Source organism: Pseudorca crassidens, chromosome 14 (assembly GCF_039906515.1).
Source record: "Pseudorca crassidens isolate mPseCra1 chromosome 14, mPseCra1.hap1, whole genome shotgun sequence".
NCBI classification, from domain to species: Eukaryota; Metazoa; Chordata; class Mammalia; order Artiodactyla; family Delphinidae; genus Pseudorca; species Pseudorca crassidens.
Window position 1 is genome coordinate 26665901 of NC_090309.1, and position 27608 is coordinate 26693508.

Here is a 27608-nt window from a genome sequence, read left to right on the forward strand (position 1 = left end):
CGGTGGCGCATGCGCAGTAGAAAGAGGTCCGCGAGCTGCGTGAGGTAACGCCTAGGTGCCTGTGGTTCGTGGCCTTGTGCTGGCACCGGGGCCGCCGGGTTGGCGACTTTGGCACTCTTGGCGTTGGGTGGGCGGCATATTGGGGGTCACATGAGCCAGTGGCATCATGCCCGCGGGCGCTGGGGTCAGGGTCGCGGATATTCTGGACGTTCGTCGGCCAAGAAGAAGGGCGGAAACCACATCCCGGAAAGGTAATACACCTTGGCCCCTGGGCGTTGCCGGTGGAGCTCAGAGCCCCTGGGCCTGGGCTTCGTCTCTTGTGCTGTCGCCTGTCACAGTGGCCCCCGCGCGCTGCCCCGTCCGCGCTGTGCTAGGGGGGGTACTGGTCGTCTCGCGGCTCAGTTCACAGTAGCTGAAAGGGACAGTGTGTGATGTTCTGATTTCTCCCCATCGTTTTAAAAGGGAGGCTCTGGCCATTGCTCCTCGGGTAAAATGCAGGGGGACTGCTTTTTAAGATGGGACTGTCAGTGTTGGGGACCCTCCTTAATTACCAGGATGGAATCCCCTTCAGTTCCTCAAGCTGTGTTGTTTAGGCACAGAAAATGTGAGTAAGAGGAACTGGAACTAAGTTTGAGTGAAAAAACGCACCGGTACCGCCGAATTTTCCGTTGAAACTGTTGATTTGTTTTGTCTCTAGGAATTATAAAGGGCGTACTGTTGCTTCCTAACCGGTGTTACTTGAGAGATCTACCTCTGTACGTTCAAATGATTAATTTTGATGCTCATGTGTGCAGTAAACCCTTTAATTCCCTAAGACCTTCCTTTCCTCAATCTCATACCCCATTAAGCCCGCTTCAGTTTATCTCCTGAATTTCTTTTGAATCTGTCAGCTCTTCCTCAACATCCTAATACTGAACTTGCCTGTCTGTTGCAAGGAGGTCCTAACTAGTGTCCATATATCTTCCAATCCATTCTTCATACAAGAAACCTTAAAAGCAAGTTGGAACATTGCTCATAAACATCGCTCAGAAACATTGTTTTGAGAAGAGAAAACAAACTGTTGGCCTTTAAGACTCTGCGTGGTCTAGAATCCTCTGCTTCTCTGGCCCCATCTTGTGCCACTTTTGCCCTCACTTTCAATGCTTCAGATACACTGAATTAACCTTAGTTCTAACTCATCTTACAGAAGTCAGTTCAGATATTATTTTTCACTGTGATTCCTAGCATTAAGGAATTTTATTATCAGGTTTTGTATGAGGACTAAAAATAAACTGTGAAGTGAAAAAATTGAGTTTAAACTATTTCAGTCAACACGCATGTATTAATGATACCTTAGTATCCAACATCGGGCTAGGTTTTATTAGTGATACAGAAGTTCTGGTCATCTCTGGTTTTAGATATCCCTTATTTGTTGAGACCTTTGCATTGTTTTGTTACCTTTTATCTGTTTTCAAGATGGGACAACAGGAACAAGGGAAGTATAGGTTATTACTAGGTGGGGTTGAATAAGTGGAGCAGCAAAATGCAAAGCAGAAAGAACAGGGACCTACCCTACAGGGATATGATTTCCATTTTCAAGGCACATCCATCCTATGCAGGGAGACAGCCTAACATAAAATTTGCCTAACAAAAAATATATTAACAGGTGGAAAGACTATCTCCCAGTTGGACAGCGGATGCCTGGGACTCGTTTCATTGCTTTCAAAGTTCCTTTAAAAAAGGTAAGCAAAAGTTAATACCGTATGCTTCCAGAAATCTGAATTCACCATATAGATCCCTAGCTCTCAACCCCGTCGTACTCCATTTTCCCTATTTTTTAGCGAATACTTTTTAATACCTCCTTTACTATCCAGAATGGAATTCATAGATAAATACAACCTACTTTTGTACTTAATTAAAAAAACAATGTAATGCCCTAACTATAAATAAAGAATAAAGTAATTTCTAAGAAAGTAATAGGTATCTCAGTATGTAAATGTTTGGGGATGACTATACTAGAAATAAAGAAATAGTCACTTACTTGTACCATGAATGCAGTAAACTATGGACTTTGATTGATAATGATGTTTCAGTGTTGGTTCATGAATACTAACAATTGAAGCACACTGATATGGAATGTTGATAATGGGGAAGGCTGTGTGGGATGAAGGAGAGCGGATATAAGTGGGAACTGTGTACTCTGCTCAGTTTTGCTGTGAATCTCAAACTGCTCTAAAACTAGTCTACTAATTTAACAAAAAGTGTGTGTTGCTGACACTTGAATAACCAAAGAGATCAATGGAACAGGGTACATGTATAAGCCAAATACATGAAAGAATATTTAGCAGTGAAAGCCATCCTTCCTATATGTAGATATTCAAGAAGTATTTATTTCTGGCACTCTGCTTGGAGCTGACAGTACAGTGGTAGGCAAAATTGATGTGGTCCCTGCCTTCTGGGAGTTTACAGTCTGGTTAGGAGACCAACATGAAATAAACAAACCTAGAAATAAATATATAGAAGTGAACTTATTTTTTTCCTTCTAATCTCTCTGGAAGAAAGGATTGTAATATCGCTTGTAAATTCCAGAGGAGGAGACATTACTTTTAATCTCATATGTTAGCATCACAGGGTTTGAATAAATGGATAATATAATAAAGGATTTTAAACACATGTTCTTTCTTATTTTATTCTTTCTGACAGAGTTTTGAAAAGAATCTTGCTCCAGAAGAATGTTTTTCCCCCTTGGATCTTTTTAACAAAATCCAAGAACAGAATGAAGAACTTGGGCTGATAATTGACTTAACATATACTCGCCGCTATTATAAGCCAGAGGTAAATGGAACCCGTAATTGAAAATGACCTTCTTTCTGATACTGTAATAATTGATAGTAATTCAGTAGTTATCATCTTATGCTAAGGTGAATCCTGGCCTTCTTTCATGGGTTCAAAAAGGGAAGCTAGTGGTTTCCTTAAATACACATTTGTAATTGCTGTTTCAAAATGAGATTAAAGATATGAATTGAACTGTAGTATTTGGCAGTAGGCTCTAGATATGCTTAAGAAATTCTATAAGCTTCCATGTTCTATATTTTGAAAATGAAGTAAACTTTTGGTAAAAATAGTAGTAGTCTAAAAGGAAAGAAAGGTATGTCCATTATGTCTTTAGCACTTATTTTAAGCAGTTGCCTGAGCACGTTTAAGCATCACGGTAAAAGACAATTGTTCTCTAAGTTTTATGCTTTCTTTTCCTAATACCTTCTGATATAGTACAGAACCCATATATTCTCTTGACCCATGTAGGACATTCCAGTGCAAAAGAATTATCCTTCTTCTGACCTGTTCCATGGCCTTGGGAGACAGTAACACCTAATGTTTGTTAATATTTGTATCAGTTTGCCATTTAGAAAGTTCTTTCACATGCATTGACTTAGTTAATCTTCACAACAATCCTTTGCTGTTGAAGTGGAAGTAGTACTGATATCTCCTGCTGAGTGCTTACTCTGCACTAAGCTCAGAGGATAGACAACTACAATTACTAATTTTACAGACGATGAAACTGACTCTCGGAAAAGGAAGAATTGAAATTTCAACTCAGTTATTCCTCTTTATTTTTATTGTGGTAAAATATAGAGAAATAGTATCTGTTTTAACCATTTATAAATATGCAGTTCAGTGGCATTAAGTGCAGTCACAGTGTTGTGTAACCATCACCGCTGTCTATAACCAAAACTTTTTCATCATCCTCAACAAAAACTCTGTAACCATCAAACAGTAACAACCCCATTTTCCCTCCCACCAACCCTTGGTAACCTCTATTCCATTTTCTGTCTCTGTGAATTGGCCTATTCTAGGTACCTCGTGTAAGTGGAATCTGCAGTATTTGTCCTTCTGTGTCTGGCTTATTGCACTAAACATCATGTTTTCAAGGTTTATCCATGTTATAGCACGTAACGAAATGCCGTTTCTCTTTTGGCTTAGAAAATCCCATTGTGTGTATATAGACCATAGTTTGTTATTCAACGGTTGATTGACACTTGGTTGTTTTCCACCTTGTAGGTATTGTGAATCATGCTGCTATGATCATTGGTGTACAGATATTTGTTCAAATCCCTGCTTTCAGTTCTGTTAGATGTGCAGCGTAGGTAGTAGCAGAGTTGTTGGATCATACGGTAGCTCTACGCTTAACCTTTGAGAAAGTGCCAGACTGTTTTCTACAGTGTCGTCTTGTTTTTAAACAATTATCACAAATTTTAAGCATATACAAAAGTATAAAAATACTGTGAGTGTTCCTTGTATACCTATGAACTCATCCAGCTTTCTTATTTACCAACTGATGGCTGTCATGTTTTATCTATACCCCCACCTGTTTCACCCCATTCCATATTATCTTGAAGCAGCTCCGAGACAGCATGTAATTACACCTGTACGTTTTTGGTACGTGCATTTAAAATATAGGACTTTTATTCCTTAATATCATTTTTTAATATTAAATACCCAGGGAGTGCTCAAATTTGCAGTTGTCTCCTAAACGTCATAAAAAATTGTTTATAAGAATTTTGAATTAGATCCAAATAAGGTCCACACTTTGCCGTGGATGGTTAGGTCTCTGAAGTCTTGTTTAATCTATAGGTTCTCCTTCCATGTCTCTCTCACTTTTTTTTTCCTCCTTGAATTTTGTTTTTAAAGAAACCAGGTAATTTGTCCCATCTAGATGTTGATGATTACATTCCATGTGTTGGTAACATATTCTTCAGTCCCTTTATTTCCTGTAACTTGGTAGTTGGTCTGAATGAAGCTTGCATGTTTTGTTTTGGCAAGACAGTTTCATAGGTGATGATGTGTTCTTCCATGGAGACATATATAATTGTGTCTTTCTGTGGTATTAGCAGTCACTGATGATTCATACCTACATCCATTAATTCAGTTGAGGCTTCAAAGAATGGTGAATTCTGTTGTTCTTTTTTTCACTTATTAGCTGGGTATATTTGTACAAGGAGAAGATTCCCCTCATCAGCTGTTTGGTTGCCCAGTTGTAGAGGCATGATTCTCTTCTTTTATTTAACAGGTTTCAAAATAATGAGTTGATTCACAAATATCCTCCAGTGGTGACCAGTTCTGTAAAATTTTATTTATTCCTATCACCGTGGACTCCGTTACAGTTATTATTCTAACTGAGGCCCTATCTTTGGCCAGTTGGAGCTTCTCAGTGACTCCTGAGTCCTTTTGAAATGACATCAGTTCTTTCTAGACTTTTTCAGTGCTCAGAGCTAGGAATTACGTATGTTTGTTTTTAATATAAAATATATCATAGGTTCATACTGCTACTTTCCATTTATTTTCAGAACTACAGAATTTTCACTTATCCTTTTCTGTCTTCTATTGATAGTCTACTTTCTCCCACCCCAAGAATACCAGTTCTCAACAATGCCTGAAATTTGCTCTGTTTCTTAATTCGAATCCAAGTTCTTCTGACTGTATTCTACTACTCTACTTAAATCACAGCCGCTTTATGCCCTTGAAATGTAAGATAGAACATAAATGTAGGTAGAACTGTTGATATCATTTTGAGTTACATGTACATTCATTCACATAGATTTGCTTTTCCTTTTGCATGCCTGGTAACTGTCCGTTCTGCAGTTTTAATGAAAACCAAGTGATAATTACTGGTTAAAGCAGCTTTGGAAAAAATGGCTCTTATCAGAATGACTGACATACTAAGTTTAATGTACTCTCCTGGTTTATATTCTGCCTTCTCTAATTAATTTTTTATTCTTTCCCTACAAAGGAAGTAATACATATTTTCATGGTTTTGCCTTATAGGACTTTCCAGAAACTGTTCCTTATTTAAAAATTTGTACAATTGGGCATCAGGTGCCAGATGATGACACTATTTTTAAATTCCAGTGTGCTGTTAATGGGTTTTTGAAGGAAAATAAAGATAATGGTGAGTTGTTGTTTTGTTTTTTTTTCCTTTCCCTGAACTTTGGTATGCATTTTGAGTGGGGTTGGGGATTTTTAACATTTTTAATAGTTCTGACATTAGTGTCAAGTTGTGTTTGGTAACATTAAGGTGGAAATGTCAGATGGTGCTAATAGAGTACGGTGCTTTTCCTGTTTATGGTCACAATTTAGTTTAGTTTGGAAAGTGATTTTTGTGAGAAATATCAACTGAACTAGCTTACTTATCTGTTTTTTAAAACTTTGAATGGAAAAATACATTAAAAAAATGTTCTTTTGTCCTATTTATTGGTTGAGAGGTGGAAGAAAAGGTTAAGACTCTCAGGTTCTTAGCGTATATAAAAAAGAAAACCAAAAGCGAAGTTTTGGAGTGAGACAGATCCCTAGAAGCAAAACAAAACAGAGTGGACCAGAAGAGGGGCTTCCTCATCATATATGTGTTGAAGATATTTTTGCCGCTTTTACACTTCGGGTGCAAGTGAGGAAGAACACTACCACCTCTTATTCTTATCTTCAGACAGGAAGAACTTAAAAGGCTGGTGTTTTCTTGTTTCTGCTTTAAGATCTACTCTGTTGATAGTAGGTCTTAATAGCGTGTGAATTTTAAGGATCCACTTGCCTTTTTCTAGCATCTAACTATCAGAAGGAACGTGGTGTTTGCCATGTTTTAAGACTGAGGAATCTTTTGTCTTTGGAACACCACTGACGCCCATGTGAAAGTGTTCATTTTGTCCTCTTTCTAAATTTTTTAGCCTGAGGAGTGTGCACTTTATTAAATAAATATAACAGACAGTAAATATTCCGTGTATATATAAAATGATGCACATATATACATAAAACAGGGAGTAGGGGAGAAGGAATAGAGATGGAGGTGGGAAGATAGGGGATAGGAGGTGAGAGAGGAGGGCGAGACTGGAATTTCAAGATAAATTTTCATTCTGTAACCTGGTTGCTTAATGCAGGTACTAGCTCTTAAATATCTTCAGCCCTATTCACAGATCTTTCCTATACTTTAGCTTTAAAACTTGAGAGGCTTGGCCTTGCCTGTGATAACCAGGGTGTCTAGAAAGGAGGCAAATTATCTGATTTGTTTAAACTGTAGTCACAGAAATGTTACCTCTTAAGATGTTAGGGCGCAGCTGCTGGCCTACTCCCTTCCTCCAGCCTCCTTTGTGTGTGTCCTGTCTGTTCCGCGTCGGCTAGAAGATCCTTACAAGTGCATGAGAACACGTTTGTAAACCTTGATTGTTCACGTGTTATACCAAGTGTAGTCCATTGCATATGCTGACTCCTCTGAGGGTCTTCTGCATGCAGTGGGCCAACTTCGCCATGCTGTCTGCCATTGCAGTCTCAGGACCTTAGTTATGATCCATTGGTGACTTTCCTCTGCTGTAAGGCCCTCCCACAGGTGCCAGGCTCACTGATAATGAGGAGGAGACTATACTATGCACTCCCTAGAATTTGTAGAGACTCAGAAAATAAATTGTTTCAGTGAACACCGAGAGCCTCATAGGTTTGTTGTTAGGGCACGGGGATACAGAGGTGAGTAGAAGTCTTTGTTCAGTAGCAACTTACAGTTATCTAGGAAGATAAACATGTAGTGAGTATAAGTGGGTTAATTATAATAGAAGAATCAAGTGCAGCAGCAATATAGAGGAGAAATTGAGGAAGGCCTGACTGAGGAGACAGCGTTTGAGCTGGGCTTGGGGGAAGAGGATTTTGCCGGAATGAGGAAAGGACAGCCCAGGTATTGGGGACAGGTACAGAAGGCACAGGGCTTGAACTTGTGCTCTGGAGGGGCAGCCTCTGGTGTGACTAGAGGGTAGTGTGAAAGGGCAAAGAAGTCATACATTGATTTTCAGCAAATATTTGTATAACACCTTCTAAGTTGAAGGAACTGTTCTAGGAAGTAGGAACAGAACAAAGTTCTTGCCCTTACGTACTTTCCATTCTAGTGGGGGAGAGAGATAAATAAATAAGTAAATACATGGAGTGTCAAGTGGCGGTAAATGCTTTGGAGAATAACAAAAGAAGATGAAGAGGTGAGGGAATGTGGTAGGTGATCAGGGAAGTCCCCTCTATTAAGATGTCGATTAAGCAGAGCCTTGAAGTGAGAAACAAGCCATTGGCTATCTGGGAGAGTGGAGATGGGGTGGGAGAGTGTGTTCTGGGAGAGTGGAGATGGGGTGGGAGGGTGTGTTCTGGGAGAGTGGAGATGGGGTGGGAGGGTGTGTTCTGAAGCAGAAGGAATAGTAGGTGCAAAGTCCCTGAGGCACGACTGTGCTTGGCATGTTTGAGGAATAGTAAGGAGGCCAGTGTGGCTGGACAGGGGTAAGTGAGTGAGGGCAGGGCAGTAGAGAATGAGATCAGGGGAGACTGGCGGGGCAAAGGAGGGAGGTGGATGATGTAGGTCCTTGTAAGTCATAGTTTGAACTTATAATTCAGTTGGAGAGACACACTGATATTTGTTTATAAAGAGTTCTCAATGCTATGCTAAAAACTTGGGCTTTATTCTGTGCTAAGTGAAGATTTTTAAGCAACAGAGCAATCCAGCCAAGTTTATATTTTAGAAAGATAACATCTTCCATGTGGAGGATCAGTTGAAATAAAAGAGATTGCTAGAATTGCAGGGCGGTAGTAATCCAGGCAGGAGATGACAAATGCCAGACACCACCTAGTCACAGACATACCTTTTGCAGAGATCAGCTACGTGTTGTTGTTTTTTATTTACTTTCTCTTATAATTTTTTTTAAGTGCTGGACCACGAAACACTGTGGCGTAGTTGGAAAAATCTGAGACTCGATTCTAGTCTTTTTTCTGTTGGCCTGCTGTGCAGCTTGGGCTTACGTCTCAAGCCTTACTTTTTCATTGTGAAATAAGAACGGTGCTACTTAACCAAGGTCTCCACAGGCACATAGACCCGTGGCGTGTGAGGAGCAGTGAATGAGAGAAGGAATGGAAGTGCTTTGGGACCCCAAGAGCCCTTCAGAAACCGTTTGTACTTTTTAATATTGAGCATTAAAAGTGAAGGCATTCCATTTGTTTCACTGAAAAACAAATTCTCTTCTTCTGATAGCCTGTTTTTTTTTTTCCACCCCCTTTTTCTATAGTCAAATCAGTTCCTGATGGGCATTCTCCAGTCCACACTATTGCATCTGATTGGAGGCTATGCAAAATTTCCCAGAGACAATGAATTTTGCCTTTATAGTAGTTAATTCTTCATAGTACATTCCTTCAAAAACACTCCTTTCTTCAGAGTTTTTCCTTTTCAGGATAGTGGTAGTGTTGTGGTAATTAATAAATGCTACTCTTCAGAAAAATTGTATAACTTTTTTGTAGTGTATCTACTTCACTTACTTAATTCCATATTCCCTGTTTTATAGACAGACTTATTGGTGTCCACTGTACCCATGGTTTAAACAGGACTGGCTACCTCATCTGCAGGTGAGTTGCAACCCCAAGAGGCAGACCATGTTTAAATTGTTCTGTTTGCAATAGTAATGTAAGCTAATGTAAGCTGAATGCAAAAAATGCAGTCAGAAGGGCTTCCCTGGTGGCGCAGTGGTTGAGAGTCCACCTGCTGATGCAGGGGACGCGGGTTCGTGCCCCAGTCTGGGAAGATCCCTACATGCCGCGGAGCGGCTGGGCCCGTGAGCCGTGGCCGCTGAGCCTGCGCGTCTGGAGCCTGTGCTCCGCAACGGGAGAGGCCACAACAGTGAAAGGCCTGCGTACTGCAAAAAAAAAAAAAAAAAAAATGCAGTCAGAGAAATGTATGAAGTTTAAGGCAATTTTGCCCCCTACTCAGAGGTTACCACCAGTAATAATTTAGCACATATTTTTTCAGACGTAAAAAATGCAGATATAAGCATATACAATGGTCCCTTGGTATCTGCAGGGGATTGGTTTTAGGGCTCCCCATAGATACCAAAATCCTCGGATGCTCAAGTCCTGTATGTAAAATGGTGTAGTATAGTCGGCCTCCCATATCTGCAGGATATGGAACGGTTGGATATACAGAACTGACAGTACATGTGATTTAATGGTATAGTATTTAGACATTCTGGTTTATAATTTAATATATGGTGGACATCTTCCTATGAAAATATTTGGAGACCTCATTCTTATTTATTTATTAATATGTTTTTTCCCAAATTTGCTTTATGTAGTTGGATATAAATTAATGAACAAAAACTTAAGCAAGATACATGTAACAATTTAATAGAACCTGATACTCTAATTCTTTCAATTTTTCTCAAACTCATCATGGGGCTTGTAAGAAAATTAACCAACATGGATACTACTACAGTTGAATGTGAAATCTTTAAGTGCTTATGACATACTAAATTCTTCTATAATGCACTTATGAAGAACCCTTCAAGAGACTTGTGTTTTGTATGTAGAAAAGTGTTGAGTCAAATATTCAACTCAGTATAAAATAATAAGAAACACTTCTGATTTGTTAGGTTGAGATTGCTTCTCCTTTTACTAATGAATGATTTTTTTAGCTATAATATCACTGAGCTGAACAAATATGTCACCTTTGAGTACATAAGGAAAAATAAACACATGCTAAATGGGTAAAACATTACAACTACATGTTTAGTAGCCCATCTGTACTTCTAACACTTCAGAAGCTTAGAGATTCAGAGTGTTCTTACATTAATTGCAAGAAAAGTATAAAGGAGAAATTCCTTCTTTTTTGAGATCACAACTGTGAAGTCATGATTATACAAATTCTGCATTTGTGTGCAAAACATGAAACACATTTATCTTAATTCTCCCTGCTTACAATTGTCAGTCAACTAGCAGGACTTTCCTTCCAAGAAACAGACAGATGTGTTTTATATAACTTCAGTAACCTCAGCACTACAATAAGAAGACATGCAGTATCCTTTTGCTGTGGTTGAAGACAACAGGGAAGGAGGTCACAGGAAAGAATAAATCAAAATTGTTACAACTGAGAAACGTTTGTCAGTTTAACCATGGTGCCACTTTCATTTTTACATAAGCATGTTGGCATAACTCAAGCTCAATAAATCAGAATTCTTAATATTTAAAATTTACCTTAACTTTTAATTATCACCATGTTAACAACCAAAATAATCAGATGAAACACATAAGAAAGGGTAATGTTAAACCCCACTTTACTAGAGTTAGTTTCTGGACACATTAACTCATTTTTTTATAGAAGAGGGACAATGAATCTCAGTTTGCTTACAAGCTAGGAGATCACTCTGCATTTCTTAACTGCAAACAAATATAGCACTTGTAACAGGTTATAAATAAACTGGTTTTCAAGCACAGAGCCAGCCCCAACAGTAATAGTACACTATTTAAAAAGACCTAAGGCAATGAATTCCATTTCCAATGGAAAAAATGAATCATATGGTCTTGGACAAACAATTCTGATGGTTTACTTAACAGTCACTTAGTAGTTCTTCCTTGCTCATAGAACTTTATGATTTTTTAGAGGAGTGAAGCATTCAGCTTTAGTGGATAAATCCTTGTTAGCCTAAGACAGTCATTATTATATGCCTCTTTGCCATGAATTGTCTTATGAATGGTCATATCAGTCTGTTTTGGCAAATGAGTAATTAGGGGAAGGCTGTTACTGTGCTTATGAGAATGATATTTTTCTCTGAAGAAAGATAAATATGCATTAGGAAAATGACCATTTGGACTCTTTTTCTGCTTCCTCCTTGTTTTGTGAGAATATGATACTTGGTTTTACCGCAGCCATCTTGTGACCATGAGATGATTATATGCCAATAACGACAAATGGTAGATTAGAAAGAACCAGCAAAGACAGAAAACAGCAACATCAGTAGTAACAACAATCACAGCAAAAGAACAATGGGACCTTTACTTGTGGAGTTCCTATAAAATAAAAAATAAATGCTCTATGTTTATTCTAAAAAAAAAAAGAACTGTGCAAACAAGCTTAAAACTACTTTTTTTGTGCCAATGTTATAAAATGTAGCTTTTAATAAAACCTTGACCCAAATGCCAGCAACTTCAGAAAAGAATTTGGGTAGGGGGAAGAAGAAAGTTATCTCACTTAGGAAAAACAACCACTATCTGTATCCTAATCTTCGACACAATTTAAACATATATAGCTGCTGTAACACTATACAATTCCTATGTACTAGAGCAATAATAAGATCTAAATACAATTATATTTTTAAACACTGGGTGAAGGCTTTACATAAAAATAGCATCCTACTTTTCCCCATAAATTTCTAAAATATCACGTACTTTTCCCCAACATCTGCAGCCGTTTAGGAATTTTTAGGAAACTTTCATGCATTATCTTAATTCCTAATCCCTGGATCTTTGGGCTCAACGAGAAAAGATCAAAACCACCAAAAATGATGGTTCACTTGAAGTCAGGTGAGAGACACTGGCTCAGTTAGTCTCGTAGGACAAAAGCAGTGCTGCATCAACTGTCTCCATGCAGGAGGGGCCCGTGAAGGATCTCGTCAGCCAGTCATCTGTACAGCCCAGGTGATCTGCATACACAGCAGAAATCAAATTGGGTTGTCATAAACAAAGTCCATCACACAGATCACACACTCCCGGATCTTTTTTCTAATATTTATTTTATTTTATTTTATTTATTTATTTGGTTGCACCGGGTCTTAGTTGCAGGCAGTGGGCTTCTTAGTTGTGGCATGCAAACTCTTCGTTGCGGCATGCGTGTGGGATCTAGTTCCATGACCAGGGAACGAACCCGGGCCCCCTGCATTGGGAGAGCGGGGTCTTTAGCCAGTGCACCACCAGGGAACTAGAGAGAGGCTTTTTTTCTGATCCATTTCTTCCAGGGTCATAAACTCCTTTAGGCTGATGCTGTATGAGGCCTATTCTTTCCTATTTTGTTCCTCTCAGCTGAGTTGCTAGGCGAGTCTGGCTAGGTGTTGGATGATAGACCAAAACTGGAACTTGATCCAGATACGACAGCAGCGGCTCCTGATCCAGCTCCGTCCCCTTGCCGAAGCTAGCCCAGTCGGACTGAGACTTGTGAGGCAGGGAGATGTCATCCGAAGTGGGGGACTTAAGGCATTTCCCCATCTTCCGGGGCTTGAGTGTGTGATCTGTGTGCTGTTTTGACAGTCTTCCAACCTCATTCTTTTTTAAAATAATTAATTAATTTATTTATTTATTATTTTTATTTATTTTTGACTTTTAAAAATTTATTTTTTATACAGCAGGTTCTTATTAGTTATCTGTTTTATACATATTAGTGTATATATGTCAATCCCAATCTCCCAGTTCATCTCACCACCACCGACCCCCGCCCTGCCTCGCTTTCCCACCTTGGTGTCTATACGTTTGTTCTCTACATCTGTGTCTCTATTTCTGCCTTGCAAACCGGTTCATCTGTACCATTTTTCTAGATTCCACATATAGGCATTAATATACAATATTTGTTTTTCTCTTTCTGACTTAGTTCACTCTGTATGACAGTCTCTAGGTCCGTCCACGGACCTTTGTCCTTTCATCTGTCGATGGGCATTTAGGTTGCTTCCATGACCTAGCTATTGTGAATAGTGCTGCATTGAACATTGGGGTGCATACGTCTTTTTGAATTATGGTTTTCTCTGGGTATATGCCCAGCAGTGGGATTGCTGAGTCATGGTAATTCTATTTTTACTTTTTAAGGAACCTCCATACTGTTCTCCATAGTGGCTGTATCAGTTTACATTCCCACCAGCAGTGCAAGAGGGTTCCCTTTCCTCACACCCTCTCCCGCATCTGTTGTTTGTAGATTTTCTGATGATGCCCATCTAACCGGTGTAAGGTGATACCTCATTGTAGTTTTGATTTGCATTTCTTTAATAATTAGTGATGTTGAGCAGCTTTTCATGTGCCCTGTGGCCATCTGTATGTCTTCTTTGGAGAAATGTCTATTTAGGTCTTCTGCCCATTTTTTGATTGGGTTGTTTGTTTTTTTAATAATGAGCTGCATGACCTATTTATATATTTTGGAGATTAATCCTTTGTCTGTTGATTCGTTTGCAAATATTTTCTCCCATTCTGAGGGTTGTCTTTTCATCTTGTTTATACTTTGCTGTGCAAAAGCTTTTAAGTTTCATTAGGTCCCATTTGTTTATTTTTTTTTTAAGGCTGCATTTTTCCTTTGCTTACTGATGAACATATAAAAGTCCGAAGTTTTTGATATTATAAAACATCAAAGTAATGAACCTTGCTGTGTGAACACCTTTGAATATATATGCTTTGTCTCAGTTAACTTCACTCAGAATGGGACTTCTGCATCAAAGAGTTGGTGCCCTTATGCTTTTTGTGGTTGTTGCTACACTGTACCAATTTATGGTTGTTCATGCAGGAAATACTTATTGAGCATGTGTTATGTTTAAGCACTGTGCTGGGTGCTAGCAAAAAGACTTGTGACATTTTGTGAGTAAAGAGACTTGACCTGCCCTTTGTGAATTCTAACAGTCCAGAGAGGGAATAGATATTCAAGAATCATACTCTGCATGTAGAATTACAACTCTGACAAGTGCCAAGGAGAGGAACATGGTACCATGAGAGCATATTTTAGGGAGGATTTGATCTCATCATGGAGATTAGAGAAGGTTTATTTAGGGATGTTTCAGCTGATATCTGAAGGATGAGTAGGTATTAAGCAGATAGGGACGTTGGAGAGAGATTTCTGAGCATAAGGAATAGCAAAAGACCCTATAAGAGGAAAGCATATGGTGTGTTGGAGGAACTGGCCAGGAAGGTGGGGCTGTTGGGGGAGCATGTGATTATAATGGAGCTACAAGTGTGGGCAGGAGCTCGATTGTGCAGGCTTATGTTTAAGGTTTCAGACTTTAATAGAAAACCATTGAACTTTTTTTGTTGAATGTGAGTGTGTGGAACATACCTAATTGCATTTTCAACCTATCATTTTGCTACAGAGTGGAGAATACACCGCAGGGAGAAAGTGGAAGCGAGGAAACAAGTTAGGAGACTTTTGTAGAAATTGGGCATAATGGTGGCTTGGACCAGGGTATGGTGGTCATTTTGGTGGAAAGATGTGGACAGATTCTAGAGGTATGTAGGCAGTATCATTGTTAGCACTGGTGGTGGGTTGAGGATGAGGGCGAGGGAGAAATAGCTGTCAGTGATGGTGATGCCTAAGTTTCTGGCTCCTATGGTTGGTTAGATAGGGTTTTTTAGATATGATGTTAATATTTATCCTAATTTGTCTTTTGTTATTTGTTGGTTCTTGATGAATACTCTGTCATATTAAGTCTCCTGTTTTGAGTGTACAAAGCATTTTGATCAAAACTGAGTGTTAAAAAAAAAAACAAAACTGAGTGTTGTATGTTATCAGATAACTTTTTAACATCTGCCAGTTTGGTCATGTATTTTATTCTCTTTCATTTATTAATTAAATTATTGTATTAATGTAAATAATTATATTAATAAATTTTCTAAAGTTGTGTTATCCTTGCATCCTTGGAATAAAGCCTTTTTGTAATCATGGTATATATCATTCTTTAATAATTATTGATTAGATGTGCTGATACTTTCTTAGGATTTTTATATCTATATTTGTAAAGCGAAATTGGACCTTTTTTGCAAAACCTTGATTTTCTTTTCTTTTTATTTACAAATGACTCGAATTTTGTTGTTTTGTAGATATTTGATTGATGTAGAAGGCATGTGGCCAGATGATGCAATTGAATGTAAGTATAAGGGTTGTCACTACTTTTCCGTTTTTACAAAATTTGAAGGTAGAAGTGTAGGGGAATTTCTTAAGTTTTGGAAAAAGAGAAAAGTTTGTAATTCATTTGTTCAGACATAAGATAAGCGTTTACCAAAAGTTTTGAAAGGGATGTATCTGGAAATAGCGAGATATAACAGCCTGAATAATTAGTCAGTGGATTTCAGCATTTTTTTTCTTTTTTTAATTTATTTAATTAATTTATTTATTTTTGGCTGCATTGGGTCTTCGTTGCTGTGCGGGCTTTCTCTAGTTGCAGCGAGCGGGGGCTACTCTTTGTTGCGGTACGCGGGCCTCTCATTGCAGTGGCTTCTCGTTGAGGAGTATGGGCTCTAGGCACACAGGCTTCAGTAGTTGTGGCACGTGGGCTTCAGTAGTTGTGGTGCATGGGCTTAGTTGCTCCGTGGCATGTGGGATCTTCCCAGACCAGGGCTCGAACCCCTGTCCACTGCATTGGCAGGTTGATTCTTAACCACTGTGCCACCAGGGAAGTCCCTGGATTTCATCTTTAATCTGCTTTCTCTGGGAAAGATTTGCTTTTTGTACAGTTATCTCTAACAATTCATCCGTTCCTCAGTATTCAATAGGAGCCGTGGACATTGCTTAGAAAGACAAAACTACATTGAAGACCTTCGGAATGGTCCCATCAGAAAGTAAGTTGCATTTTATATGTGATATTTGTGGTTAGGAAGATCTATTTTTATATAATTTAAGCTGCACATATCCCTTCTTCTTATAGCTTGTTTACTTGCTCGAGGAAGCCTAAACAAATAGGAATGGGGGGAGGATGGAATTGTTATTTTCACGGGCCAAAATATAGTCACTAAATTGGCTACTGAATTTGCAGACCAGTAATATTTTGTGGAAACATTCTGTTTGAGGAATCGGGATTCCAGTGTATCCAGAACAAGTGGTTTTGAAGACTCAGCGCGTATGATGGAACCAGTTCACACAGCTAATAAGTCTGTTAACCAAGGACTGAAGTATAACCTACATCAGACCCCAGGTTACCCAACATCTCGGCATTTCCGTACCCAGACCCAAGATTCGCAGCAATCAGAAAGGTATCTCTGCTTTCCCTTTTTCTAGAATTGAAATAGAAATTAATATTATAAATTAGTGCAAACACATTATAATGTGAAGAACTGGTGTTTTCTTGCTGATCAGTGTCAACCAGGAGGTATTGTTTGTTCCATATTTTGCATTTAGGACGGAAAATCAAGTACAGGAGGGGGAATAGGTGATTTTTCAGAGGCAGTTGGGAAGAGGACTTAGAAATTTTCATTGATTCTTAAACTTAGTTTAAGCCAATAATTTGATGTGAGTGTCAGAAAGGATCTTACATTCTTAGGCTGCAGTAATAGTGGTATAGTTTTCAGAATAAAGAAGGTTGCTTTATTTAAAGAGTAAATACAAATTATAGGGAAAATGGTAAAATTCCAGTAGAGAAACTTGCAAAGGGGTTGAACATATAAATCACAAACATACTTTTACATGGGAAACAGGAAAAACCTCAGTACAATTAAACAATACTTTTTGCTATTTTGCTATTAATTTAGCAAGTTTTTGACAAGGTAGTCCAGTGTATTGATTGTCAGGCTGGACTTGGGTTTGCATCCTGGCTCTGCTGTTCACCCTGTATGTGATCTTTTTTTTTTTTAACATCTTTATTGGAGTATAATTGCTGCAATGAACATTCTGGTACACGACTCTTTTTGAATTATGGTTTTCTCAGGGTATATGCCCAGTAGTGGGATTGCTGGGTCATAGGGTAGTTCTCTTTGTAGTTTTTTAAGGAACCTCCATACTGTTCTCCATAGTGGCTGTACCAATTCACACTCCCACCAGCAGTGCAAGAGTGTTCCCTTTTCTCCACACCCTCTCCAGCATTTAATTGTTTCTAGATTTTTTGATGATGGCCATTCTGACCAGTGTGAGATGATATCTCATTGTAGTTTTGATTTGCATTTCTCTAATGATTAGTGATGTTGAGCATTCTTTCATGTGTTTGTTGGCAGTCTGTATATCTTCTTTGGAGAAATGTCTATTTAGGTCTTCTACCCAATTTTGGATTGGGTTGTTTTTTTCTTATTGCGCTGCATGAGCTGCTTATAAAGTTTGGAGATTAATCCTTTGTCAGTTGCTTCATTTGCAAATATTTTCTCCCATTCTAAGGGTTGTCTTTTGGTCTTTTTTTTTTTTCTTTTTTGTTACATCTTTATTGGACTACAATTGCTTTACAATGGTGTATTAGTTTCTGCTTTATAACAAAGTGAATCAGTTATACATATACATATGTTCCCATATCTCTTCCCTCTTACGTCTCCCTCCCTCCCACCCTCCCTACCCCACCCCTCCAGGCAGTCACAAAGCACTGAGCTTGATCTCCCTGTGCTATGCAGCTGCTTCCCACAAGCTATCTACCTTACGTTTGGTAGTGTATATATGTCCATGCCTCTCTCTCACTTTGTCACAGCTTACCCCTCCCCCTCCCCATATCCTCAAGTCCATTCTCTAGTAGGTCTGTGTCTTTATTCCTGTCTTACCTCTAGGTTTTTCATGACATTTTTTTCTCTTCAATTCCATATATATGTGTTAGCATACGGTATTTGTCTTTCTCTTTCTGACTTACTTCACTCTGTATGACAGACTCTAGGTCTATCCACCTCATTACAAATAGCTCAATTTCGTTTCTTTTTATGGCTGAGTAATATTCCATTGTATATATGTGCCACATCTTCTTTATCCATTCATCTGATGATGGACACATAGGTTGTTTCCATCTCCGGGCTATTGCAAATAGAGCTGCAATGAACATTTTGGTACATGACTCTTTTTGAATTATGGTTTTCTCAGGGTATATGCCCAGTAGTGGGATTGCAGGATCATATGGTAGTTCTATTTGTAGTTTTTTATTTTTTATTTTTTTATTTTTTATTTTTGTGATACAAGGGCCTCTCACTGTTATGGCCTCTCCCGTTGCAGAGCACAGGCTCCGGACGTGCAGGCTCAGCGGCCATGGCTCATAGGCCCAGCCGCTCCACGGCATGTGGGATCTTCCCCGACTGGGACATGAACCCGTGTCCCCTGCATCGGCAGGCGGGCTCTCAACCACTGCGCCACCAGGGAAGCCGCTATTTGTAGTTTTTTAAGGAACCTCCATACTGTTCTCCACAGTAGCTGTATCAATTCACATTCCCACCAACAGTGCAAGAGGGTTCCCTTTTCTCCACACCCTCTCCAGCATTTATTGTTTCTAGATTTTTTGATGATGGCCATTCTGACTGGTGTGAGATGATATCTCATTGTAGTTTTGATTTGCATTTCTCTAATGATTAATGAAGTTGAGCATTCTTTCATGTGTTTGGTGGCAGTCTGTATATCTTCTTTGGAGAAATGTCTATTTAGGTCTTCTATCCATTTTTGGATTGGGTTGTTTGTTTTTTTGTTATTGAGCTGCATGAGCTGCTTATAAATTTTGGGGATTAATCCTTTGTCAATTGCTTCATTTGCAAATATTTTCTCCCATTCTGAGGGTTGTCTTTTGGTCTTGTTTATGGTTTCCTTTGCTGTGCAGAAGCTTTGAAGTTACATTAGTTCCCATTTTTAAATTTTTGTTTTTATTTCCATTTCTATAGGAGGTGGGTCAGAAAGGATCTTGCTGTGATTTATGTCACAGAGTGTTCTGCCTATGTTTTCCTCTAAGAGTTTGATAGTTTCTGGCCTTACATTTAGGTCTTTAATCCATTTTGAGCTTATTTTTGTGTATGGTGTTAGGGATTTGATCTAATCTCATACTTTTTTTTTTTTGTTGGGGGGGTACACGGGCCTCTCACTGTTGTGGCCTCTCCTGTTGCGGAGCACAGGCTCCAGACGCGCAGGCTCAGCGGCCATGGCTCACAGGCCTAGCCGCTCCGCGGCATGTGGGATCTTCCCAGACTGGGGCACGAACCCATGTCCCCCGCATCGGCAGGCAGATTCTCAACCACTGCGCCACCAGGGAAGCCCTAATCTCATTCTTTTAATTGTACCTGTCCAGTTTTCCCAGCACCACTTATTGAAGCGGCTGTCCTTTCTCCACTGTACATTCCTGCCTCCTTTATCAAAGATAAGGTGACCATATGTGCGTGCGTTTATCTCTGGGCTTTCTATCCTGTTCCATTGATCTATCTTTCTGTTTTTGTGCCAGTACCATACTGTCTTGATTACTGTAGCTTTGTCGTATAGTCTGAAGTCAGGGAGCCTGATTCCTCCAGCTCCGTTTTTCATTCTCAAGATTGCTTTGGCTATTCGCGGTCTTTTGTGTTTCCATACAAATTGTGAAATTTTTTGTTCTAGTTCTGTGAAAATGCCAGGGTAGTTTGATAGGGATTGCATTAAATCTGTAGATTGCTTTGGGTAGTAGAGTTATTTTCACAACGTTGATTCTTCCAATCCAAGAACATGGTGTATGTCTCCATCTATTTGTATCATCTTTAATTTCTTTCATCAGTGTTTTATAATTTTCTGCATACAGGTCTTTTGTCTCCTTAGGTAGGTTTATTCTTAAATATTTTATTCTTTTTGTTGCAGTGGTAAATGGGAGTGTTTTCTTGATTTCACTTTCAGATTTTTCATCATTAGTGTATAGGAATGCCAGAGATTTCTGTGCATTAATTTTGTATCCTGCTACTTCACCAAATTTTGATTAGCTCTAGTAGTTTTCTGGTAGCATCTTTAGGATTCTCTATGTATAGTATCATGTCATCTGCAAACAGTGACAGCTTTACTTCTTTTCCAATTTGGATTCCTTTTATTTCCTTTTCTTCTCTGACTGCTGTGGCTAAAACTTCCAAAACTATGTTGAATAAGAGTGGTGAGAGTGGGCAACCTTGTCTTGTTCCTGATCTTAGTGGAAATGCTTTCAGTTTTTCACCATTGAGGATGATGTTGGCTGTGGGCTTGTCATATATGGCCTTTATTATGTTGAGGAAAGTTCCCTCTATGCCTACTTTCTGCAGGGTTTTTATCATAAATGGGTGTTGAATTTTGTCAAAAGCTTTCTCTGGATCTATTAAGATGATCATATGGTTTTTCTCCTTCAACTTGTTAATATGGTTTATCACATTGATAGATTTGCATATATTGAAGAATCCTTGCATTCCTGGAATAAACCCCACTTGATCATGGTGTATGATCCTTTTAATGTGCTGTTGGATTCTGTTTGCTAGTATTTTGTTGAGGATTTTTGCATCTATGTTCATCAGTGATATTGGCCTGTAGTTTTCTTTCTTTGTGACATCCTTGTCTGGTTTTGGTATCAAGGTGATGGTGGCCTCGTAGAAGGAATTTGGGAGTGTTCCTCCCTCTGCTATATTTTGGAAGAGTTTGAGAAGGATAGGTGTTAGCTCTTCTCTAAATGTTTGATAGAATTCGCCTGTGAAGCCATCTGGTCCTGGGCTTTTGTTTGTTGGAAGATTTTTAATCACAGTTTCAATTTCAGTGCTTGTGATTGGTCTGTTCATATTTTCTATTTCTTCCTGATTCAGTCTTGTCAGGTTGTGCATTTCTAAGAATTTGTCCATTTCTTCCAGGTTGTCCATTTTATTGGCATAGAGTTGCTTGTAGTAATCTCTCATGATCTTTTGTATTTCTGCAGTGTCAGTTGTTACTTCTCCTTTTTCATTTCTAATTCTATTGATTTGAGTCTTCTCCCTTTTTTTCTTGATGAGTCTGGCTAATGGTTTATCAATTTGGTTTATCTTCTCAAAGAACCAGCTTTTAGTTTTATTGAACTTTGCAGTCGTTTCCTTCATTTCTTTTTCATTTATTTCTGATCTGATCTTCATGATTTCTTTCCTTCTGCTAACTTTGGGGTTCTTCTTGTTCTTCTTTGTCTAATTGCTTTAGGTGCAAGGTTAGGTTGTTTATTCGAGATGTTTCCTGTTTCTTAAGGTAGGATTGCATTGCTATAAACTTCTCTCTTAGAACTGCTTTTGCTGCATCCCATAGATTTTGGGTCATCGTGTCTCCATTGACATTTGTTTCTAGGTATTTTTTAATTTCCTCTTTGATTTCTTCAGTGATCACCTTGTTATTAAGTAGTGTATTGTTTAGCCTCCATGTGTTTGTATTTTGTACAGATCTTTTCCTGTAATTGATATCTAGTCTCATAGCGTTGTGGTCGAAAAAGATACTTGATTCAATTTCAATTTTCTTAAATTTACCAAGGCTTGATTTTTGACCCAAGATATGATCTATCCTGTAGAATGGTCCATGAGCACTTGAGAAAAATGTGTATTCTGTTGTTTTTGGATGGAATGTCCTATGAATATCAATTAAGTCCATCTTGTTTAATGTATCATTTAAAGCTTGTTTCCTTATTTATTTTCATTTTGGATGATCTGTCCATTGTTGAAAGTGGGGTATTAAAGTCTCCTACTATGAATGTGTTACTGTCGATTTCCCCTTTTATGGCTGTTAGTATTTGCCTTATGTATTGAGGTGATCCTATGTTGGGTGCGTAAATATTTACAATTGTTATATGTTCTTCTTGGATCGATCTCTTGATCATTATGTAGTGTTCTTCTTTGTCTCTTGTAATAGTCTTTATTTTAAAGTCTATTTTGTCTGATATGAGAATTGCTACTCCAGCTTTCTTTTGGTTTCCATTTGCATGGAATATCTTTTTCCATCCCCTTACTTTCAGTCTGTATGTGTCTCTAGGTCTGAAGTGCACCTCTTGTACCCAGCAAATATATGGGTCTTGTTTTTGTTATCCATTCAGGCAATCTGTGTCTTTTGGTGGGAGCATTTAGTCCATTTACATTTAAGGTAATTATCGATATGTATGTTCCTATTCCCATTTTCTTAATTGTTTTGGGTTTGTTATTGTAGGTCTTTTCCTTCTCTTGTGTTTCTTGCCTAGAGAAGTTCATTTAGTAGTTGTTGTAAAGCTGGTTTGGTGGTGCTGAACTCTCTCAGCTTTTGCTTGTCTGTAAAGCTTTTAATTTCTCCATCCAATCTGAATGAGATCCTTGCTGGGTAGAGTAATCTTGGTTGCAGGTTCTTCTCCTTCATCACTTTCAATATGTCCTGCCAGTCCCTTCTGGCTTGCAGAGTTTCTGCTGAAAGATCAGCTGTTAACCTTATGGGGATTTGCTTGTGTGTTATTTGTTGTTTTTCCCTTGCTGCTTTTAATATGTTTTCTTTGTATTTAATTTTTGACAGTTTGATTAATATGTGTCTTGGCGTATTTCTCCTTGGATTTATCCTGTATGGGACTCTCTGTGCTTCCTGGACTTGATTAACTATTTCCTTTCCCATATTAGGGAAATTTTCAACTATAATCTCTTCAAATATTTTCTCAGTCCCTTTCTTTTTCTCTTCTTCTTCTGGAACCCCTATAATTCGAATGTTGGTGCATTTAATGTTTTCCCAGAAGTCTCTGAGACTGTCCTCAATTCTTTTCATTCTTTTTTCTTTATTCTGCTCTGCAGTAGTTATTTCCACTGTTTTATCTTCCAGGTCACTTATCCGTTCTTCTGCCTCAGTTATTCTGCTATTGATCCCATGTAGAGTATTTTTCATTTCATTTATTTTGTTGCTCATCATTGTTTGTTTCCTCTTTAGTTCTTCTAGGTCCTTGTTAAATGTTTCTTGCATTTTGTCTGTTCTATTTCCAAGATTTTGGATCATCTTTACTATCATTATTCTGAATTCTTTTTCAGGTAGATTGCCTATTTCCTCTTCATTTGTTAGGTCTGGTGTGTTTTTATCTTGCTCCTTCATCTGCTGTGTTTTTCTGTCTTCTCATTTTGCTTATCTTGCTGTGTTTGGGGTCTCCTTTTTGCAGGCTGCAGGTTCGTAGTTCCCATTGTTTTTTGTGTCTGTCCCCAGTGGCTAAGGTTGATTCAGTGGGTTGTGTAGGCTTCCTGATGGATGGGACTAGTGCCTGTGTTCTGGTGGATGAGGCTGGATCTTGTCTTTCTGGTGGGCAGGTCCACGTCTGGTGGTGTGTTTTGGGGTGTCTGTGGACTTACTATGATTTTAGGCAGCCTTTCTGCTAATGGGTGGGGTTGTGTTCCTGTCTTGCTAGTTGTTTGGCATAGGATGTCTAGCACTGTACCTTGTTGGTTGTTGAGTGAAGCTGGGTGCTGGTGTTGAGATGGAGATATTTGGGAGATTTTCGCCGTTTGATATTATGTGGAGCTGGGAGGTCTCTTGTGGACTAGTGTCCTGAAGTTGGCTCTCCCACCTCAGAGGCACAGCACTGACTCCTGGCTGGAGCACCAAGAGCCTTTCACCCACACAGCTCAGAATAAAAGGGAGAAAAAGTAGAAAGAAAGAAGGGAGGGAGGGAGGAGGGAAGGAAAGAAGAAAAGAAAGAAAGAAGATAAAGTACAATAAAATAAAGTAAGATAAAATATAATAAAGTTATAAAAATAAAAAAATAATTAAGAGAAGAAAAGAAAAAATAACGGACAGATAGAACCCTAGGACAAATGGTGGAAGCAAAGCTATACAGACAAAATTTCTCACAGAAGCATACTCCTACACACTCACAAAAAGAGGAAAAGGGGAAAAAATCATAAATCTTGCTCTCAAAGTCCACCTCCTCAATTTGGGATGATTCGTTGTCTATTCGTGTATTCCACAGATGCAGGGTCCATCAGGTTGATTGTGGAGCTTTAATCTGCTGCTTCTGAGGCTGCTGGGAGAGATTTCCCTTTCTCTTCTTTGTTCTCACAGCTGGCAAGGGCTCAGCTTTGGATTTGGCCCTGCCTCTGTGTGTAGGTCGCCGTAGGGCGTCTGTTCTTCGCTCAGACAGGATGGGGTTAAAGGAGCCGCTGAATCGGGGGCTCTGGCTCACTCAGGCTGGGGGGAGGGAGGGGCACGGAGTGCGGGGCTAGCCTGCGGCGGCAGAGGCCAGCGTGACGTTGCACCAGCCTGAGGCGTGCCGTGCGTTCTCCCGGGGGGGGGGGGGGGGGGTTGTCGCTGGATCCCAGGACCCTGGCAGTGGCGGGCTGTACAGTCTCCCTGGAAGTGGGGTGTGGATAGTGACCTGTGCTCGCACACAGGCTTCTTGGTGGCGGCAGCAGCAGCCTTAGCGTCTCATGCCAGTCTCTGGGGCCCGCGCTTTTAGCCTCGGCTTGCGCCCATCTCTGGAGCTCCTTTAAGCAGCGCTCTTAATCCCCTCTCCTCGTGCACCAGGAAACAAAGAGGGAAGAAAAAGTCTCTTGCCTCTTCGGCAGCTCCAGACTTTTACCCGGACTCCCTCCCAGCTAGCCGTGGTGCACTAACCCCCTGCAGGCTGTGTTCACGCTGCCAACCCCAGTCCTCTCCCCTCGCTCTGACCGAAGCCCGAGCCTCAACTCTCAGCCCCGCCTGCCCCGGCGGGTGAGCAGACAAGCCTCTTCGGCTGGTGAGTGCCGGTCGGCCCTGATCCTCTGTGCGGGAATCTCCCCGCTTTGCCTTCCACACCCCTGTTGCTGTGCTCTCCTCCGTGGCTCCGAAGCTCCCCCCTCCGCCACACGCAGTCTCCACCCACGAAGGGACTTCCTCGGGTGTGGAAACCTTTCCTCTTTCACAGCTCCCTCCCACCGGTGCAGGTCCCATCCCTATCCTTTTGTCTCTGTTTATTCTTTTTTCTTTTGCCCTACCCAGGTATGTGGGGGGTTTCTTGCCTTTTGGGAGGTCTGAGGTCTTCTGCCAGCGTTCAGTAGGTGTTCTTCAGGAGTTGTTCCATGTGTAGATGTATTTCTGGTGTATCTGTGGGGAGGAAGGTGATCTCCGCGTCTTACTCTTCCGCCATCTTCCCAGAAGCCCCCCTGTATATGCTCTTGAGTAAGATCTCTAAATTCCTATTTTATTATCAGTTAGATGGAAATTTTAATAATATTATAAATAAATTTTAATAACATATACCTTGGGATTGATTATTACATGAGTTAATAAAGTACTTTAGCACATTGTAAACTTCCAGTTTTCAAAAAGATATTTTGGCATTTTTAGCAGATGTAAACATTTCAAAAAGGTTGCTTGTATTGCCAGGGCACTAAAAAATGGTATAGCCCTTTTGAAACATAACTGTAATAGCCATAAAAATGTTCATACCTGGTAATTCCACCATGAGGTTACAGAAATACTTAAAAATATGGAAAAATCTACGTGCATTTAATCATTCAGCACATTTCTCAAACTCCCTACTATGTATCAGACTCTGGACTAGATGCTTAGGATACAGTTGTATATGTTCTGGGATGTTAATCCCAGCATTATTTACAGTAGTGGAAAAATTGGTAGCAGCTTGCATTTCTAATGATGAAGAATAGCTAAGTAAATTATTATATCCATACTATGATATTTTATAAAACCATTGAAAGTGATAGCTTACTTATGATAAGTGAAAATAATAGGTTATGATTCAGCAGTCAAAAAAAGATGCTAAAGGGAAAAAGACCAAAAGTAAATATTAACCAGTTTACTTAGATTAAGTGGGATTGAGGGGTTTTTGGGGGTGTTTGCTTTTCTCAGATTTCCAAATTTTCTTTTGTATGATTGTATTAGATTTACTGATGTTGCTTTTGAAACAATTAAATTTTAATTTTCCAAATTTGCTGCATGTGCCAAGGTTAGAATTTCTACATTTTATAATTAATTTATATATGTATTTACTTATGAAGTGAAAGTAGGTTCCTGGTTTCAAAAATAAATAGCTTATTCTGTTTCATGTCAACCCTGCCACACTTGGAGAGAATGTATCTGATTAGAATAGTATGGGCATTTATAGGGAAAGATGGAAAGGCTTCTGGGAACCTACAGTGTGCCAAGGCATTGTGGTGGGTAATTGAAGTATATCATCTTAATTTACCTTCAAAACAATCCATGAAGATGGAAGGTATTATTAGCTCTATTTTATAAAGAACTACGAAATCCAAAGATTAAGCAATTTTATCTGCTAAAATCACGCAGGTAGAAAACAGTAGAACCAGAGTATCTATGTATAATTTTATAAAGCTTATTATATATATTTATTAAACTAATAATGGTGTATTACTTTTGTTTAAGAAAATTTTCACAGAATCAGAACATTTACCAGAGAGGCCATATTCCTCCTCCTGGTCCCCACGGAGAGGACTGTTTACACAGGAGGTACTCTTGGAATGTAAAGCCAAATGGCAGTCAAGCAGCGCAGAACAGAAGGTGGTATCCTGGCAGTTACTACAGACTACCCTATCCGACCTATTATAGATGGACCAAGTGACACAAGCCTACCCTGGAAATCTACCTGGAGACAGAACAGGACCGAAGACAGCCAGAGTGACTTTTTATAAAATCAGGTCAAATGAGGTTTACAATCTATTTTAGTGCTCCCTTATGTGTTCAAGCTTAAGGAAAAATTATATTGATACTTAGCTCCGCTGATAAATTTGCAGTATTTACAACAGTGAAGGAAATAATCTGTCATTCCAGTCTTAAATTTTTTTAAAGGAGGATGATATTTTAGAACTGGTAAAAGTAATAAAGAACATCCCTTGTAAATTATTTTTAAAAATTCTATCTTCCTTTTCTGGTGTATTTCCTTCTGACTAGACTTGTAATGTTAGTGTGTGTGTGTGTGTGTATGTGTGTGTGTATGTATGTGTGTGTGTGCAGAAAATTTATAGTGTTTTTGTCATGTTCTGTTATTACCCAATCATCAGGGTATCTCCCCCCCACCACCCCGGCCCCAAACTGTTCAAGATTTCTATTAAAATCTACCTAGGAGATAATCTCTTTAGAACCTAATCACTATCTGTAATTAGTTGTAGTATTTTTGTGATTAGACATTTCTTTCTTTTGGCAGTCTATTGTTGGATTTGACCAATTTCCTTTCACTGAATTGTCAGATACGCCATCTAACACTGGATAAACTTTTAGGGATTGATTGTCAATTGAGCAGGAGAGACAAACT

General features: G+C 39.2%; 1 protein-coding gene and 1 pseudogene across 2 annotated transcripts; one reads left to right on the forward strand and one right to left on the reverse strand.

The window, feature by feature from the left end:
• LOC137206079 (RNA/RNP complex-1-interacting phosphatase-like) lies at positions 1–27199 on the forward strand. 2 transcript variants are annotated; one of them, XM_067704674.1, is made up of 9 exons: positions 1–251; positions 1646–1721; positions 2683–2814; positions 5803–5926; positions 9324–9384; positions 15589–15635; positions 16251–16326; positions 16549–16737; positions 26723–27199. In XM_067704674.1, the coding sequence occupies exons 1-9, from the start codon at positions 151–153 to the stop codon at positions 26916–26918; spliced, it is 1002 nt and encodes a 333-aa protein (XP_067560775.1). In that variant the 5' UTR covers positions 1–150; the 3' UTR covers positions 26919–27199. The 2 variants fall into 2 exon arrangements, with proteins under 2 accessions (XP_067560775.1, XP_067560776.1); XM_067704675.1 differs by having other exon boundaries at positions 16555–16737.
• On the reverse strand, positions 11788–13047 carry LOC137206083 (RING finger protein 11-like; annotated as a pseudogene).
• Positions 27200–27608: the final 409 nt, after the last annotated feature.

Excerpts from the sequence above, each read along its gene's own strand:
- LOC137206079 (XM_067704674.1), top strand. The coding sequence starts at position 151 with ATGAGCCAGTGGCATCATGCCCGCGGGCGCTGGGGTCAGGGTCGCGGA. Across the intron at positions 2,815-5,802 it reads GCCGCTATTATAAGCCAGAG|GACTTTCCAGAAACTGTTCC; the intron begins GTAAATGGAACC and ends TTTGCCTTATAG. Across the intron at positions 15,636-16,250 it reads GCCAGATGATGCAATTGAAT|TATTCAATAGGAGCCGTGGA; the intron begins GTAAGTATAAGG and ends TCCGTTCCTCAG.